Source organism: Paralichthys olivaceus, chromosome 15, assembly GCF_024713975.1.
Source record: "Paralichthys olivaceus isolate ysfri-2021 chromosome 15, ASM2471397v2, whole genome shotgun sequence".
NCBI lineage: Eukaryota > Metazoa > Chordata > Actinopteri > Pleuronectiformes > Paralichthyidae > Paralichthys > Paralichthys olivaceus.
The window spans coordinates 2,754,206-2,771,055 of NC_091107.1; the positions used below are offsets into that span (position 1 = coordinate 2,754,206).

General features: G+C 45.2%; 2 protein-coding genes across 7 annotated transcripts in view; one reads left to right on the plus strand and one right to left on the minus strand.

Annotated features, from left to right (window-relative positions):
- Positions 1-3,628, plus strand: part of LOC109647737 (rho GTPase-activating protein 7) — a 49,887-nt gene extending 46,259 nt beyond the window's left edge. For all 4 annotated transcript variants that reach the window (XM_069510185.1, XM_069510186.1, XM_069510187.1 and 1 more), the window contains exon 17: positions 73-3,628. In XM_069510185.1, the coding sequence (XP_069366286.1) occupies positions 73-181 (109 nt within the window). In that variant the 3' untranslated portion in view covers positions 182-3,628. The remainder of the gene's footprint in view (positions 1-72) is intronic.
- rars1 (arginyl-tRNA synthetase 1) lies at positions 3,313-16,695 on the minus strand. 3 transcript variants are annotated; one of them, XR_011238625.1, is made up of 15 exons: positions 16,488-16,693; positions 15,164-15,298; positions 14,893-15,081; positions 14,442-14,550; positions 14,068-14,168; positions 13,733-13,854; positions 13,075-13,195; positions 12,812-12,941; positions 12,523-12,627; positions 11,884-12,062; positions 11,524-11,633; positions 9,207-9,312; positions 5,770-5,942; positions 4,841-5,478; positions 3,313-3,625 (listed from the first exon to the last, which is right to left on the minus strand). XR_011238625.1 is itself a non-coding variant. In XM_020109311.2 (15 exons), the coding sequence occupies exons 1-15, from the start codon at positions 16,530-16,532 to the stop codon at positions 3,516-3,518; spliced, it is 1,983 nt and encodes a 660-aa protein (XP_019964870.2). In that variant the 5' UTR covers positions 16,533-16,695; the 3' UTR covers positions 3,313-3,515. The 3 variants fall into 3 exon arrangements, 2 of the variants coding, with proteins under 2 accessions (XP_019964870.2, XP_069366291.1); XM_020109311.2 differs by having other exon boundaries at positions 4,841-5,088; positions 16,488-16,695; XM_069510190.1 differs by having other exon boundaries at positions 3,313-4,423; positions 4,793-5,088.
- Positions 16,696-16,850: the final 155 nt, after the last annotated feature.

Consider the following 16,850-nt stretch of genomic DNA (forward strand, 5'->3'; position numbering starts at 1 on the left):
AGAGAAAATGTTTATTCATGACGGAGACATGAAGATGATTGACCTTGTGTTTGTCTGCTATTCCTCCACCAGGGGTCGCTCTTACGAGTGGCACAGCAAAGTGAGCGGACACCTCCTGGCCGCAGAGCTCCTCGCCATCAGGGACTCGTTCCGAGGACACTTCAGGGAAACAAAGATATGAGGACGCGGGGTGATTCAAGGATTTTTGCACTAATCTGGGTTTACAGCGCCCTCTATAGGTAATCAGGTTAAACTGCAGCGAAGGTGACCTCGAGTTAGCACGACGTCGAGCTTCGACTACGAGCGATGGATTCAGGCCCGACGTCACGATGTGGAAAAAGAACTGTTCTGCAGAGAGAGGAAGAAAAACATCAGGACACTGACGGAGGCATCAAACCTACGAGCAGGAACAAAGACTTTTCACCTGCAGCTGTGGACGTTCACAGACACGTGGACGTTCACAGACACGTGGACGTTCACAGACACGTGGACGTTCACAGACACGTGGACGTTCACAGACACGTGGACGTTCACAGACACGTGGACCACAAACCAGAGTGAAGCCGCAGACGACTGGTTTCAACTGTGTTCGTCCTTTTTCGTCCCTTTGACTTCGACCGACAACAGTTCGTCAATCTACCTCCTCGGGACTGCGTGACTTTCCCCGACTGCTTCAAACATTCATATTTATTCTTTGAGAATTCCACGCGTCTCTGTATTTGTACATTTGTCTTATTTCCCGCAGCACTTAAGTTTTAATTCACGTTTAAACTCTTGTCTGAAACATTTTAAACAAGAAAGAAAATGTTCCTGTGTCAGTTTAATCAGATTATTTAACTTAATGTAAATCTAAACACAGATTTCTTATATCCTGACATGTTTATTTAATTTTCAGCTTTCTGAAAATCTTATAATGTTTGAGTGTGAAATCCTTATTAAAATGTTTTTCTCTCTCGACCTGTTTCTTCCTCCTCTCTCTCTCTCTCCTCCGTTACCAAACAGATTACCCGCTGTAATGTCAGAGGAAGGCGGGGGGGGGGATACGGTGGCACTGAAGCACCAGAGATGAACACGTCTGACGATGCGATGGAGTCGACTCCTCTTTAACTAATGTGCATGAAGCTTATTTCCATATCTCATGGATTCATCTCCGAGATCAGATCTTTAAAACGCTGATAAAACACGAGCGACACGACGCGAGGCAAAACAACTTCTGGTGGCGAGGACGTCGTGGTCGGATTTTAAGGAAGAGGAATAATTTATGCAAATTAGAAATAACAGGAGCAGCAAAGTGCCGGGAGGCGGCTTTAATTTCTGTATCGTCTGTTCCCTCCATCCGGAGCTTAAACACCGTGATAATTGGGTTGAACTCGGGGTCAAAGGTTAAACTCAGTTTGTGTGAAGTTTGCAGATCACGGGTTCGATCACGTGAAAGTCTGAGCAGCTGATTTCACAGACGAACTAACGCTGAAGCTCTGGAGCTTTTTTCACGTCATGTTTCGACTTTTAGAGAAACAAACAGAGTAAACATCAGACGACATCCAGCAGCTGAAATCAACCCCTCCTCCTCCACCGACCGTCACGTCGCTGCGTTTCTTCATCAACAGCAGAGGTGACGTCGACGCCGTGAGTCACTCTGCTGCCCCCTACTGGCTCACGCTCCAGCGCCAACTCTTCAGTTCCAACTTTTTTCTTGGGCTTGAACTCAGATGTTCTGAGAACAAATTCACACGAGACTCACGTTGTTCACGTTAAATAAAAGGGTGAAGAACTTTCACGTATCTGAACAATACGATCATTTTCCCAGAGCAACTCGGCTCTCATCGTCTGGAGACATTTAATCTCTCGTCAGTTGAAATAATGTGGATTAGTGCAGCGTTAAGAACTCACAGCTGAGTGGTGTTACCCACCTGAGTCGGCACCTCCCTGCTGAACCACCCAAACTCCGCCCCTTCAGTCTCTGCAGGCAGCTTCTTGAAACCACAGGTAAAATCCACCGAGACACGACGGAGTAAATATCAGCAGGGACCATCAGGGGAGGAGATCTGTGGCTCCCGCTGAGGTCAGGGACGTTATTTCTTCCTCGGGTGTTACCGTGGCGACTCTTCCTCCTCCTGGAGCGACTGTCAAAACACCTTTAACACCGTTCTTCAGCGGCAGCAGAGTAAAAACAGACACGATGAATGTTTCATGAAGCTGCTGTGGGATTTATTCCCTCAAAGAAGGTTGGGACACCAACATAAAGTGCCGAGACGCATGAGACGATGAGAGACGACCAGAGCAGAGTAGATATTCGTGTTTCAATGTTCAGAAATGGGTCACGCACACGTTTCCTGAATACAACGATCCGTTGGGCACGAAACTGTTGTGGTGATTCCTGAAGCTTTCATATCTATGGAAGCGCACGAGTGTCGGATGGGAGGAGACGATGTGACGATTACAGGCTGCTGCCTCGGAGAGCGTGTGATGTATAATTAACTTCATCGTATGGACGCTTGTTCCAGCTGCACTTTGAGTTCCTCGAACAAAGAACGGTGACTCTCACCAGAGAACCGCAGTTATCGAGAGCGACGTTCTGAAAGTGAAGAGTGTGGGAGGAAGTTTGAGGTGAAGGGAAAAAACAATTAGAGTTAAAACTCAGAACAATCCTCAAACTCTACACGCGATTCAAACTTCGAACAAACTTCTTTCAATGTTAGAAACGGCAAAAATAAAGAGAAAACATTGATTTAAACTCTACTTTGATTTTTTTTTTAGTTTGCTCCGTGTCCCGTTTGCTAACACGGAGGAGGAGATGTCTTGGCTGTTGGGAGCCGTCTCGTCGTCCGTCTTGATTTAGTCTGTGGACGGCGAAGGGAAGAATCACAGACCTAAAGGTTCGATGGCGAGGATCCATGAAACTCTGAATAAATCACAGGGATGTGAAAATGTTCGGATAATTAAACTGACCAACTTTTACCGAAAGTTTTCCTGATGTGAAATTCAACGAGCTGATCTCCGTCAGACCTTCGGTGGGAAACTTTTTGACTGTATAGTTTATAAACAACATTACAGATTTATCTCTTCCAGACAGATTGACGGCATCTTGACCCCTCTGTCCTCTGGAAGAGTTCGAACATCAGGTCGAACGGATTTTAATTTCCCAGCATTAAAAACAAAGTTCTCACACGAAGAGAAGAAACTAAATGAAGTGTTTGAAGGTCACTCACACTGAAACGCTGCTCATTCACATCTCACAGGATCGACACGGAGTTCCAGGCACAGATTCTTTAAACTGAGATTAAGAAACGAGGCGATCGGACTGTTGTGATGTTTGGTTTCATCTCGGCTCTTTAATAAAAAAGATCTTTAACAGGAGATTTAATTCGAGGTTGTGGGATAGAAACAATTGATTCTGTGGAAAATAAAGTTCGGTCACTTCAGTCCAGTTTTTTTTATCTTTGCACCGTTTCTGGTGAACGTGGAAGCAGAAGGACAAAGATGGAGGCGGGTGGAGCGAGCGGGTCATTCTGACATCACATCCTGTGGACGGGGTTGATGCCCAGGATTTCGAAGCCTTTAGCCATGACGGCGGCCGTAGCTTCACAGAGCAGCATCCTCCACATGTTCACCTTGATCACCTCACCTGGAGACACAGAGGAGACCGTCGGATTGAATTCATTTCATTTATCAGCAGCAGCAGAGTTAATGAAGAAAGACGAGAAGAGACAAAGGGGACGAAGGAAAAGAAGACGGAAACAGAGTGAAAGAAAGAGACAGAAGAGAATCAGTCGGAGGTGAAGAACAGAACGATATCAACAGACAACCAGAGGTCGGGGGGGCACATTCAAACAATGCTCCCGTCATTTAACACGAACAAAAACCAACGACCTGGAAATCTGCAGCTTCTCGATACGAAAACATCCGGAAATTAAAGCATGTGGCCAAAGGTTTGTGGACGCCCCCGGCGGACCAGAGGACACGGATCAAACTAAGAAAAACAGATGATTCTGTTTTTTTGCGACTTGTTGCTGATGATGTACTTTCTCAACATGATCACATTCACAGTTCCGTTTAATTTATTCCCCGACTTTGAATCTGTGTCTGTTGGTTCTAACTCCTCTCATCAATCTGAACTGTTCCAAAATGACGAATAATAACCTCCAGCTGCGGCTGCTGCCGCATCGCTAACTGCGCATTAGCATAATTAAACATCTCTGAGCCTGAAGAGAAGCACTCCAGAGCACCGCGGGGATAAAACCCCTCAGTAACGAGTGGAGGGCTTTTAGTGAAAACCCTCTCGTAGACAGACTTCCTGTTAAGTGGCTGAGTCTCGCCGCTCGTTCTCGTCTCACCTTTGACCTTCAAACCAACCGAAGCTCTGTTTTTATGTGGAAACAAAAACGTTATTTTGAACGACCTCTTTCAGAATATGAGACGATAGCTGAAGATTCACCAGAGAATTCTGGTCAGGAAGCAGAGGATCGTGGGTAATATCCAGCATATATGAGTGGGACGGCACAGTCAGAGCTCAACACAGAACTACCACTGAACCGATCTCCGTTAAGTTTTCAAGGATTCAGGCAAACGGGCGAATCTCTCACTTTCTGTAAAATGCTGAGAGGTCGTTAGTCTTGTTGGAGGAAAGAACCTCGACACTACTAGTGTTGTCTCCTTTAGAATCACGGGGAGGGGGAGGGTCAGTGACGCTTTGTCGCTTCACACACATCTGAGGTTTCAGCTCCGCCTCAGCCAGGAGACAAATAAACAGGTGGAAGGGGAGGAGCTCTGCAGACAGAATGTCCCCGGGGGCCGTGTACGACCCCTCACCCCTCAGTGGAGACAATATGAGCCATCATACCTGTCTGTCTGTCCTTCTCCACGCAGTAGCAGCTGTCGTAGAACTCGGTGAAGGTGGTGGCGAGCTCGTACAGGAAGTCGCAGAGCGTGTGCAGCAGCAGGTCGTCCAGGACCTTCTGGAGGATCTCGGGGAAGCGCAGGATGCACTTTCCCAGCTTCCACTCCTTCTCGTGGTCCAGCAGCACCTCGGTGGTCTCGGCCGCCTCCCTCAGCATGACCTCGTCGATGTTGGCGAGTCGAGCGATGGATCTGTCGGGGGAGAAACAAACAGTGGGAATCTTTTAAACAGCATCAGTGTCGGAGCTGAACGATGTGGATCAAGGTGCAGACACCTGTTTCTGTATTCTGTCATGAAAACCCCGTGTGGGGCCGGAGGCTGCCAGTGATCTCTTCTGTTAAAACAAGTGCAGGAACATCTGCTCAACCTCCTCTGCTGAAAATCAAGGCCATCGATCTCTGCCGGGCACTTTGCCGCCCGACTCTAACACCTCCAGGGAGGCAGGAGAGGAGGAGGAGGAGGACGAAGCCGGGAGACGCTCCCTCGATGTGAGAGGATAAGAGATTGGCTCTCGCCGACTGACGGGGCCCCAAACACTAATTAATCCCCTGCAACCATCTCCCAGCGAGGATGAACTGATGCTGGAGATGAAGTGTGGAGGAGGAGACGGAGAAATGTGTCTGAGGAACTTTCAGGATTGTGTTCGATTGTAAATAAACTCGTCCCTCCATGTTTCACACACACACACACAAAATAGATCAGTGTTGTGAAACAGTTCGATTGCAATGCTAACTTTATTATGCTAGGCTTTATTGTGTTAGCATTGTATTGTAGCATCACTTCTGTTACTATTCAGCACGGGTAGCACGCTAAACGCTTTATCGCGTAGATATAGATTTCACAGATCCGGTCGAACATGGCGGTGCGCTCACCTGATGCGTGTGAGGGCGTAGAGCAGATACGCCGCCGTGTTGCCTCGGTCGTCCAGCATCTTGTCGAAGGAGAAGACGTAGTCGTTGATGCGGTTGTGGGAGAGGTCGGCGTATTTAATGCATCCGAAAGCAACGGACCTCTGGGCTTTGATCAGCTCCTCTGGAGTCAGGACCTGCACAAACAGACCGGGTTCGTTTAATAAAGGTTTTAAATGAAGGAACAAAGTTCACAATCTTTCTTATCAACATGAAACCTCTTTAAAAAACTAATCTGATGACTGCAGCTTTAATTAGCGACAGCAGTGAGTTTAATACAAATAATCAAAGTGATTTTCTGACCTCAGCCAAAGATTAAATTGACTCATTAAGACACAGATTTGAGTTGAAGTCGTATTCGTGGCGTATTTGATCCCACAGGAAGTGAACAGAGGAAGATGAGGATGATGAAGAAGATTCAATGACGTGATTTGATCAGAAAGTGAAGTGAAGCAGAGAGAGGAGACGATGAGACACGACAGGAAATGAAAGATGAGATTCTTTGTGTTCACAGTGACACTAAAGTTTGACGTCTCTTGAACTTGTTGGGACGAATCACAGAAGTTCTAGCTGTAGAATATTATTATGATTTTTTTTTTGTGAAACATCAAATGCAGAAACGCAGCGATGCTGAACTATTAAAATGGAAATATCAGTGTAAGGGCGGATGAGTTTGTGAGAGAGGTCACAGAGGTCAGGGGGCAGCGACACAACAGGACGCTGAAACACATGAATTTTGAAAAGTGAGAAAAATAAAAGTCCGACAGACTAAAGAGAAGAAACAGAGAAGAGATCTGAAAACAACAGAATAGTAGAAAACAAATGTTCACAGCAGCAGAGTCAGTGGAGCAGACTGAGGTTCACGGAGGTTTGTTTTAATGAGGCAGGGTTAGCAGATGGTAGACGTGGGCACCGACCCAGACAGAGAGCAAAGTGCCAGAGGGTCCGCAGGGAAACTGTGTTGGCACCGGTTCCTCACAACCTTCTTAGCATTAAAATCATCGCAGTTCAACTGGAAGTCAGTGACTGTTCGTGCTCCACACAGAACTTAACCAGGTCAGAGTTCCATCTGCAAGTTCCAGATACACGGCGCTTGAAACACGCGGAGTCGACCGAGTCAGAGATCGGACGCGTGAAGAGAAAACAGAAGCTTTCGTCCTTTGATGGAGGAGAAGAGCTGAACACACATTTTCCAGGTTGAATCTGGAGAATAAAAAATATATAACTTCCTGCTCCTGAAACTTGTTTGAACATTCTTCAGTCATTTCTGCCTCTGGACACAACGACTGTCGTTCGGACTGAAACATCCCGACACTTCCCCTCAGACGATGATGATGATGATGATGATGATGATCTGCTGACTTTACTCTCGTGTCGCCAGTAAAATATAACAGGTCGTTTTTTAAACATGAGCAAACAGAAGCATGGGATTCATTTCACAACCTGACTGCGGAATAAATAAATAGATAAATAATTAATACGTGAAAATTCTTATTGTCGATTGAACAGTTAATTATCAAAATACCAATTATTCTATCATCGACTCAGATGAAAACCATTTTCTAGGAATCCTCTCGTCGGTCTTTACTCACAGCTGGACAGATGTTCCTCAGCCAGGCAGAGGTAATTGTTCAAAAGAGATGAGCCAACAGACGACATGTCTGAGGACCCTGTAGCACTCTCAGCGTCTGAATCTAACGAAAGGCCAAAAGGCCAAAAAGTACATAGTTAGAAAAAGCTGTAAAAGTGTCTTTACGTTTTTTTTTCATTTCTTGTTCAGTCAGTGCCGACACACAAGGTCACAAAGGTCACAAAGGTCAACAACACGGTTCATCTCCAACCGGCTTCCTTCTCATCAGTAGTAACCATAGCAACCAAGGTTACCACTGTGTTGGCAACATCAGGGACGGACAGAACCGGATCCGTCCCGGTGAGGCAGAAGACGAGAGACGCTGGGACTCGAGTAAGAAGACGTGTGAGGTATCTCGCATGGACGTGATGCAAACTCAGGCCGCCAGGCCGCTAGCTCGCTCTTCAGCTTCATCACTGGCAAGCAATGAATCCTGGGATAGGTCGTCCCGAGAAGGAAACATCTGTTCAACGTCTTTCTTGTCGAACGATGACACGTTGTTCGGCCACAATCTGGACGAAGATTTCCATGACAACGTTAAAGCTCTGAGACATTTGGTTCATAACGTCTATTTGGCCTCATCCCCCGACTGAGCAGACTCCGGTAGCGTCAGTGTTTAGATGAGTTGTTGTCGTTTGCGTCGTACAAAGGGAACAAATCTCCGTCAGATTAAATGGAGAAAGTTGACCAGTGACTTTTAAAAAGTGTCTCTCGCTACAAATAGTTCTTCTCTTGGAATCAAACGGACAAGTTTTCCAGAGACAAAACAAAAAGCGTCGGCTGCAGACTTGTGGAGGTTTGTGAGAAAAATGTTGCACATGATGAAAAGACGGAGGAGAGGAGGAAGAATAACGACGCAGTGTCCTCAGAGTTCAGCAGATGAACAGAACAAATGTCCGACAGCGTTCGTCTCTTTCTCCGCTCATACGGGATGAGGAGAATTAATGGCGTCTGCAGAGGGAGACGTCGTTACTGTAAAACAATTCTCGTCAGAGCAAATCGAAGGTAAAGCGGAAATAATGAGCTGCTCTCTGAACTAAACGGCCGCTTATCAAACATTAAACATTTCTCACGAAATATTGATGTGAGATGAACTTGAGCTGAAATAATGTGAAGTCTCCTGCCAGGAAACGTTTCCAGTCGAGTCACTGAGGAGCCTGAACGTGTCGGTGATTATTCTGAGGACAAATGAAGCAGATTTCCCGAAATTTCTTCTGCATTAACAAATAAAAACTCTTTAAAACCTTCACAGCAGCAGAAACTCCAGAGGAGCCGCTGCAGCCGAGTTCGTCCTCGACGTTTCTTTGTTGTTTCACACAAGTTAATTCCTTCCAATTTAAATCTCTTCAGGCTGACGTGCAGCTCCAGAGAGCGAACTGGAAAACTTTTTTTTTTATTGTCTTCTCTTTTCGTTCCTCTTGTTCATCCTGTCTCGTGTCGCAGGATGAAAAGTCAGATTCATCCTCTGGGGAACATGAACGTCCGAACAGAACTTTAAGATAATTTGTCGCAGGATTTTTTTTTTTCCTTCACAGAAGCTTGTTTACTCTTTTTTCTTTTCTAAAGTCTTTAAACTTTTCATTTTTCAAAGTTTGTCTGGGGACTCGAGGTAAAAACTTTTCTAGAAAAGTAAAAACCTCACGTCTGTGGTTTGTCCCTGAAAGACGACAGTCCACAACAAACATCATCTGGTTCATCACAGAGATTCAGGACGTGACAGCAGCGGTGAACAAAGAGATGGCCTCTCGTCCTCCGTCACAGACTCTCTCACCTTGTCTCTCTCCTTGTCCTTCAGTTTGTCCATGGACCTCTTCAGTCCCTCTTCCAGCAGGTCCATCAGCCTCACCGTGTCTCCTGACCGTGTCTTAAACTTCTTCCTGTCCACGGGAAAATGAGAAAAATCAGGTCGGCAGTAACAACTGGTTCGCCCCAAAACAACGTGAACAGGAAGCCACCCTGATCAAAGAGGACACTTGGGACAGACACTAAAGTTTGTCCATCTAAAACATGAGGACGTTAAGAATTAAATCCCCGACACGTACGTACAAGCTGAGAAACTCAAGACGTGATTGTGAGACTCTGAGGTGACACGTTTTGTGCTCGGAGGCGTTTGGCCTGAGAGACGACGTTGACGTCTCCACGTCCCTGAACGCAACGACTGTCTGTCCACAACAATTAACATGAAGACAAAATATTAGATTATTTCTGCTCGTCGACGCCTCGGGGTGAAACGTTTTGTACAAGTACATGAGACACAGATTTAATAAGCCCCCCCCCCCTTCCATGTTTACTCGCAGCTCGAAGCGCCCCCCCCCCCGTGGCTGCGTTAAGCTCTTATTGTCTGGTTGAGTGATTATGAAAACAGCATGATAAATTTCTAATGGAGTTTAGAGGAGAGCAAACGTTGTGGGGCCAATTTACGCCCCCTCAGGTTACTGCGGGGCGTTTAGCAGCACTTAGTTATGGCCTCTGCGTCGCCTAACGTCAAACCTTCCTCCTCCTCCTCCTCCCTCTGCACGGACTCTCCTCGTCTTCCCCTCCGGACGACAGGTTCAGAGAAAACAACAGCGAGACAGAAAATCTTCAACTCGTAGAGTCTGTGCAGCGACAGTCACAACTAATCAACAGAGAGGACAAACTCAGCTAGGACGGAAACCACGCTGTTTTTGTGACAGCAGAGATAAAGACGGACGAGACGAAGGAGGAGGAGGAAAAGGGCGAGAGGAGGAGTAAACCACACTTTCTCTGACAAGTGTGAAGCCGGCGAAAGGTTTGTGAGCTGTGCGTCCAACATGAGCTGTTTCCAGACATGACCTCCAGAGGGACTCACACACGTGAACAACGCAGCGGGAGATTCTCCGCTCAGATACGTTCACAACAACAAATCCTCCAGAGGATCCGGGTGAGGGCGGTGCAGCAGGCGGAGACAGGAAGTAACTGTCGCTGCGGAGGCCATGTGTTTTTGTTTACATCATCACCGGCTCTGATCCCCACAGAGTCTCTCCATGTCTTTGTCGGTGTCTTCTACGTGTGTGGCTCCGCTTTTCATCTGGAGATATTTGACTTCTTTTTGTTCGTTTCATTTTTCGAAACATCATCTTTTTAAAGTTGTTGCTGAACTTTTAATCAGCGTCGTCCACCTACGGCCGAGCGGAGCTTCCTTCCTCCTCGTGCGGAGTAGCTGCTCTGTGCTCTGGTGAAACCGCGTCGGTTCAAACGCAGACTTCACTTCTGCTTTTTATTTGTCGATGCAGTCGTGTTGTAAACTTCTGCTTTTATGTTTGATAATAAACGTAATAAAAACATGAAGCGGAGGCGATAAAAGACGAAGTGAAGGACGGTGAAGTCTCGCTGCTCGTCTCTGCTCTGATGGTTTGGAATCCAGTTAAACTGCTATTAGTCTGAATGTGGTTACAGCTCCATCACAGTCCAGTGTTTCATTTCTAACAGAGGCTCTTTATCATCCACTGCTCGCATCTGTTTATGGATTCATGAATCAACGTGTCTCATCGTCTTCAGGGTCCAAAACACAGACATGGGGACATGTCAACTTGATGTCTTACCCAGAGTTCAATAAGAATCTTGTCACGAGTGTGATGGAAAAAAATAAACACAGCCGAGGGAAGAGTAGCTTCACGTAGAATTTTAAATTAAAGACTCCAAGAAGACGCCGCACAGGACGAGAGACAGTTTAACGTTTCCAGAACCGAACTCCTCGTATGACAAAACCTAAATGAGATTTTTTACACTTCCATGCCGCTCCAGTTTCATATTGAACTGTTCCCTGCTCTTTACTTTCTCACCTCACTTTGTTAAATCTGTGTTTTATTGAGCTCACAAAGTTCAAATGAACAAATCAATTGATTTTAAAGACAGGAACACAAACATGAAGTGTTTATTTCAAAAAGACGTCGACAGAGCTCATGTTTCAAGACGCAGGAGATTTTAAATTCTCTATTTTCATCAGCAGAAACACGATGTTCTGAAAACGTCATGTCTCGATGTAGTTATCAAACCGAATAACGTCCAACAAGTAAATCGAGGATGAGACATATTTCATGTCGCTGCAAAGTCAGTCTGTAACTCACTTGTCCTCTCCCAGCACCACTCCGAAGCCTGCGTGCTCCACCCGGGTCACCTGAGGGTCGTACCAGCCAATCATCTGCGCCGCAGCAAACACCACCTGGAAGTGTGTGGCCTGGAAGAGGAAGAACATGCACGGACGCACACACGTCAACGAAGAAGAAATCAGAGTCGGTTTATGGAAAAGGGACCTGGACTCCTGAATTCTGTGTAATGACCAGCAGAGGGCGACTCCACTGATTGTTTCTATAGAAGTCTACAAACAAAAGAAAATCTGACCGAGCGTCACGAGACGTTTGTATCTGAGACGTTATGGTTTCATTTCTGGAGGAAATCTTAATTTACAGTCTCTGATCTGAACTCACCTGCCCGCTGTCCGTGACGTAGATGATGATGTCGGCCTTCTCGTCGAAGAGTCGCTGGTGCAGGGCGGCGAGGTCGGACGTGTCGTACGTGTAGCCGCCGTCTGACTTGACGACAGTGAGGGGGATGGACTGACCCGGGGCGAAGACGATCTTACGACCCTCGTCGAACTGCGTCAGGCCTGAGGTCAAGAAAGAAGAGGAGAGAAATGAGCGAAAGAGAAAAGTAGTAAATGGTTAGAAGAGAAAGAGAGAGGAGGAGGAGGAGGAGGAGGAGGAAGAGATAATGAAAGAAGAACAAGCAGAAAAAGAGGGAACTGAAAGTAAATCACTTAAAAAAAGAGAAAAGAACCAGGATGGACAGAAAGGAAGAGAGAGGAGGGATTTATGAGACAAGGCTGCCCCCTAGTGGTCCAATGAGGAGACTGCAGAACACAGTTTGAAAGAATTAAAGCTTAAAAGTATTTTTGATACAAAAACATTTTTAATCTTCTTAAAAACAAAAGACAAAGTTAAATATCACACAGGGGAGAATGCATCTCTAATTTAGTGTAACAAAGGTTTTTAGTTTCTAGGTTTTAATTGATAAGAGCCATTAAAAAAAGATTTTAACACGTGACCTTTGACCTCCTGCACACTGACCTTTCTCCTCAAACTCCTTCACCACCTGCGTCATCAGGTCCTGGTAGTACGACTCTCCTCTCTCGATGATCTTGATGTCCAGGCAGTCGTAAACTTTCTGAAACTCTGAAACACACGTCCGGCAAAAATTAAAAACGCTCAGACGTAGTTTTAAGACTTTAAAAATACGATGAAAAATACAAAGCCACAGTCTTAGAAAGAGCAGTGACATCAGTGAATATACATTCACACATTTTATAGTATATTAAGTTGTATTCTTGTTCCACATATAGAGTCAGAGGTGGAGTACCTCTCCTGGAGACGTCACAGATGAGGTTCCAGCCTTTGATGAAGTCCGGCTCTTTGCTCTGCAGCCTGACGACGCACTGATACGCTCGTTTCTTAAAGTCCTCCTCCTCGTCGAAGCGCTTCTTAGACTCCTGACGAAAAGAGGAAGAAGAGGAGGAGGAGGAGGAGAGAGGGGGGCAGCAGGTCAGAAAGCGTACGACGGATGACGACAGCAGAGAAGACGGAGAGTTTGTGTCTGAGTGCTAAAGACGGAGAGTCACTGACTTTGTAGAAGGCCTGCAGGTCACTGATGGGCGGGGAGACAGTCAGGTAGTTTGGGAATTTATCCTGCAGGTGAGCGATCAGCATCCCAAACTGAGTCCCCCAGTCTCCAACGTGGTTCAACCTGCAAATCAAAGACTGGACTTTTACATCTGAGGTTCAGGTGATGTATTTAAGAGACGCAGCTCGTCCTGTCGTCCGTCCCACATTCTGGACCCGAACAAACCGTGGACGATTAAAGACGAGACGTGCGGCTGCATTCTGAACTTCCTCTCACATGACATTAACGTGTGTAAAAGTGTATTTACCTTATTTCAAATGTTTAAAAACTTGAGACGAACGTAAATAAAGCTTGAAGATGATTTTCCACTTGTATCAAAATATCTGAGATGTGTCACCATATCCATGTTTATCTCATTAAAACCAAACTATCCTCGACTACTTTGAGTTTTTAGTTTGGTCCATGTCCCATCTGTTAACCTGGAGGAGGCAGGGTTTATGACCTATAGTGCAGCCAGCCACCAGGGGGAGACGGACACGATTTGGCTTCAGTCTCAGGCTGTCGTGGCGTCCATCTTTAGTTGCAGCCAGTGGTTGAGAGGATGCAGAGTATTCGCTTAGCTTAGCTTAGCACTGTGACATCACAGCGACGTGAACTCACCTGAGGACGTCGTAGCCGAGGAACTCGAACATTCGACACATACTGTCCCCGATGATGGTGGAGCGCAGGTGACCCACGTGCATCTCTTTGGCGATGTTAGGAGACGAGAAGTCCACCACCACCTGAACAACAACAGATACTCAACTAGTAACAAGAGCAATAAGAACAATTAGAGAATCAGTTCTGAAACAACTAATCTTTGCTTTAAAACTAAAATGTTTGATGCAGGAAAAAGTCAAAGTGTCCAGTTTGAAACCAGCTTGAAAAAAAACTCTGAAACTGAACACGTGAGGAGCCGATCGGATTTCTGATGAAGTCAAGTGTTGAACACAAACCTTCTTCCTGGAGGCGAGCGGCGGCAGCTGAACTCCGTTCACCAGCAGGTTGCTCAACAGTTTGGACACAAACGTCTTCTTCAGGTGGATGTTGATGAAACCTGGAGACATTTGAGACATCAGAGGGAGAACGAGGAGGACGAGGAGGAGGACGAGGAGGAGTCACAGTCACAGTAGTAACCGGTGCGAGACTCATTTGTTCTGATATTAACTTGTTCGTCTGCTGACGAGTATAAAAAGTGATTATGAGTAATATGAGTAAATAAAATATCTGGTTTTATTTATCATTACACTATAATTATTATCATTATTATTATTATTACATTATCATTAAATTATTATTGTATTATTATTATTATTATTATTATTATTACCTGGTCCTGCGATTTCAGTTTTCTGGATGAGTTCGTTGTCTGGAAGATTCTGGATGATCTTCTCTGCGATTTCCCTCGGGCTGATTTTGATTCCCTTCGCCTTCAACATCTGAACGACAGAAAGAGAGTTTTAACAAAACCAATTTATTTCATCTCCAGAGAGAAACACGATGCCGACACGTTGCAGATCCAGAAGTTTGCTGCTATGAAACATGAAGTTTTACACTTTTAACCTGATCCGTGCTGCTGCTGTGAATCAAGTTCATGTTCAAACTGTTCATTCAAATAAAAACATGACACATTATAAGAAACTACTTTCTGAGCTCCGCTCTGTTTTTTTCCACCAGAAAGTAAAAATAGTTTTTTTTAACAGAACTTGGGATTTCCTTTGTTTCTTTAGTTGTCAGGGTGATTTCCTCAGATAGTACTGGTTCAGATCGTAGACTCTAACCTGAGCCATGGCCATGGCGCTGTTGCACTGGTAGTCTCCGAACTTGGCCTGCTGGTTTGGCGTGACAACGAGCGGAGGGTTGTCCAGCTCAGGACAGGAAGCTCGGATGGCCTCGCCGAAAACCTCCTGAAGCAGCAGGTTGATGTTCATCATGGATTTACTGCAGCAACTCCGGTCGTCCTGAAGACTCTGACCACAAACAAGAAGAAGTCAGGTTCCCCGCTCAGATAAACAGGAAGACGTCCCCCCCCCCACTCCTCCCCTGTCTCACCCTCTTCAGGATGTTGAGTCGGTATTTCAGTTTGGCGTTTTCCTCGCGCAGCTCGTCCAGTTGAGGAGACGGACCCAGGTTCTGAGGGTTCTTCAGACCCTCAATCTCTGCAGAGAGAATCTTGATCTCCTGCTCCTGAAAATAAAAATGGAAGCAAAGAGGCCGTTGTGATGTAACTTGTTGGTTTTTCATCATCACAGTGAGACACAGCTGAGATTCTTATCATTTCTTATCATAGTTCACTCAGATCTTATTTTTACACGTTCCAAGGATTTAATCTTCGGACACATTCTGTCCATAAACATCCATGAATCCACCAGAACCCACAGACAGAGGCAGCTGCTCACGACCTCACGTCAGGTTTCAAAATAACCCTGTGACATCAGCCGTTAGAATCAAAACAGAAACTGTTAATAACTGACTCAGTAAAGTTTTCATGGTTCTCATCTGTAAAAACATAGAAAAGCCCCAAACTGAAGGATATGTAATGATTAACTTAGTGGATGATTATTGTAAATATGATAAAGAAGAAGAAGAGTAATAGAACTGTAATGTTGGTTCCTTTCACTTTCTGTTATTTTCTATACTGACTTTTTAATCATTAATATTTTGAATTTTAAAATCTCAGTAAACCGAAATTAATTCAAATGTGTTTATCAACCACTGGTTCAACTTTAAGAGAAAATAATCTGATAACGAATTCCTCCATAAAACATTTCTCAGATTCAGACTGAGTGAATCAGAGTGAAACAGAAAGTTGTTCACGATAAAACAAACACAACTTCAAACTCTTGTTTCTATCGTTCAACTAATGAATTATCACAACAGATGCAGATTGATTTTCTTTCCATCGACTCTATGATTAGTCGTGTAATTACGTTGTATAATAAGATTTTAAAAAAGTATTTCAGGATGTTTTGTTCGAGAAGAATCTTCAATAAATTTATTAAAACGTGATTAACTGTAGTTCCAAAGATTCTAAAGATTTAATTAATGAAAGAAATTAAATATTAATGAATTTAAGCAGAAATAAAGATTAATTCATAAAACTCTGAACAAACTCAACACATGACAACCACATATAAAAACTGAAATATTTCTACTTTTAGCTGTTTAAGATGTAATGTGTGTCGCCGAACTTTAGAGAAGTAACAACACTGTCAAACTGTTGAATTCATTTCGTTTGTTCGTGTTGTTGGTTCCAGTAAAAGCCGGAAACATTTTAAATGGACAGTTCTCTGAATGAGGTTCGGCGGACCGGGGAGCGGACCGGTGTGTGGAGCTGTGTGACGCCGGGCTAACGTGAGCTGAGAGCGGGTGGTACCTGCTGCTGGAGCCGGGCTGTGCAGTCGCTCATTGGGTCTGACATGGTTCCCGCACCGAGGAGAAGCTGGTCCGCTGCTGGAGGAGGTGGAGGAGGAGAAGGTAGAGAGCAGGAGGAGGTGGAGAGGAGGTGGAGAGCAGGAGGAGACTCTCGTGGCTGATGAAAGAAGAGGAAGAGCGTCAAAGTTTATAAACTCTTCCGGTCTACTTCTTCTTCGTGGGGTCAAACAGCGGCTGTTAAACAGCTCTACAGGGAGGACAGCGCCACCTGGTGTCACAGGTGTGTAACGACCCCGGCTTCATAGAACAGAATAGAGTAGAATGGAATAGAATAGAATGAAATAGAATAGAATGAAATAGAATA

Excerpts from the sequence above, each read along its gene's own strand:
- rars1 (XM_020109311.2), bottom strand. The coding sequence starts at position 16,532 with ATGTCAGACCCAATGAGCGACTGCACAGCCCGGCTCCAGCAGCAG. Across the intron at positions 13,196-13,732 it reads CTCGGCTACGACGTCCTCAG|GTTGAACCACGTTGGAGACT; the intron begins GTGAGTTCACGT and ends TTTGATTTGCAG. Across the intron at positions 3,626-4,840 it reads GGAGAAGGACAGACAGACAG|GTGAGGTGATCAAGGTGAAC; the intron begins GTATGATGGCTC and ends CTGTGTCTCCAG.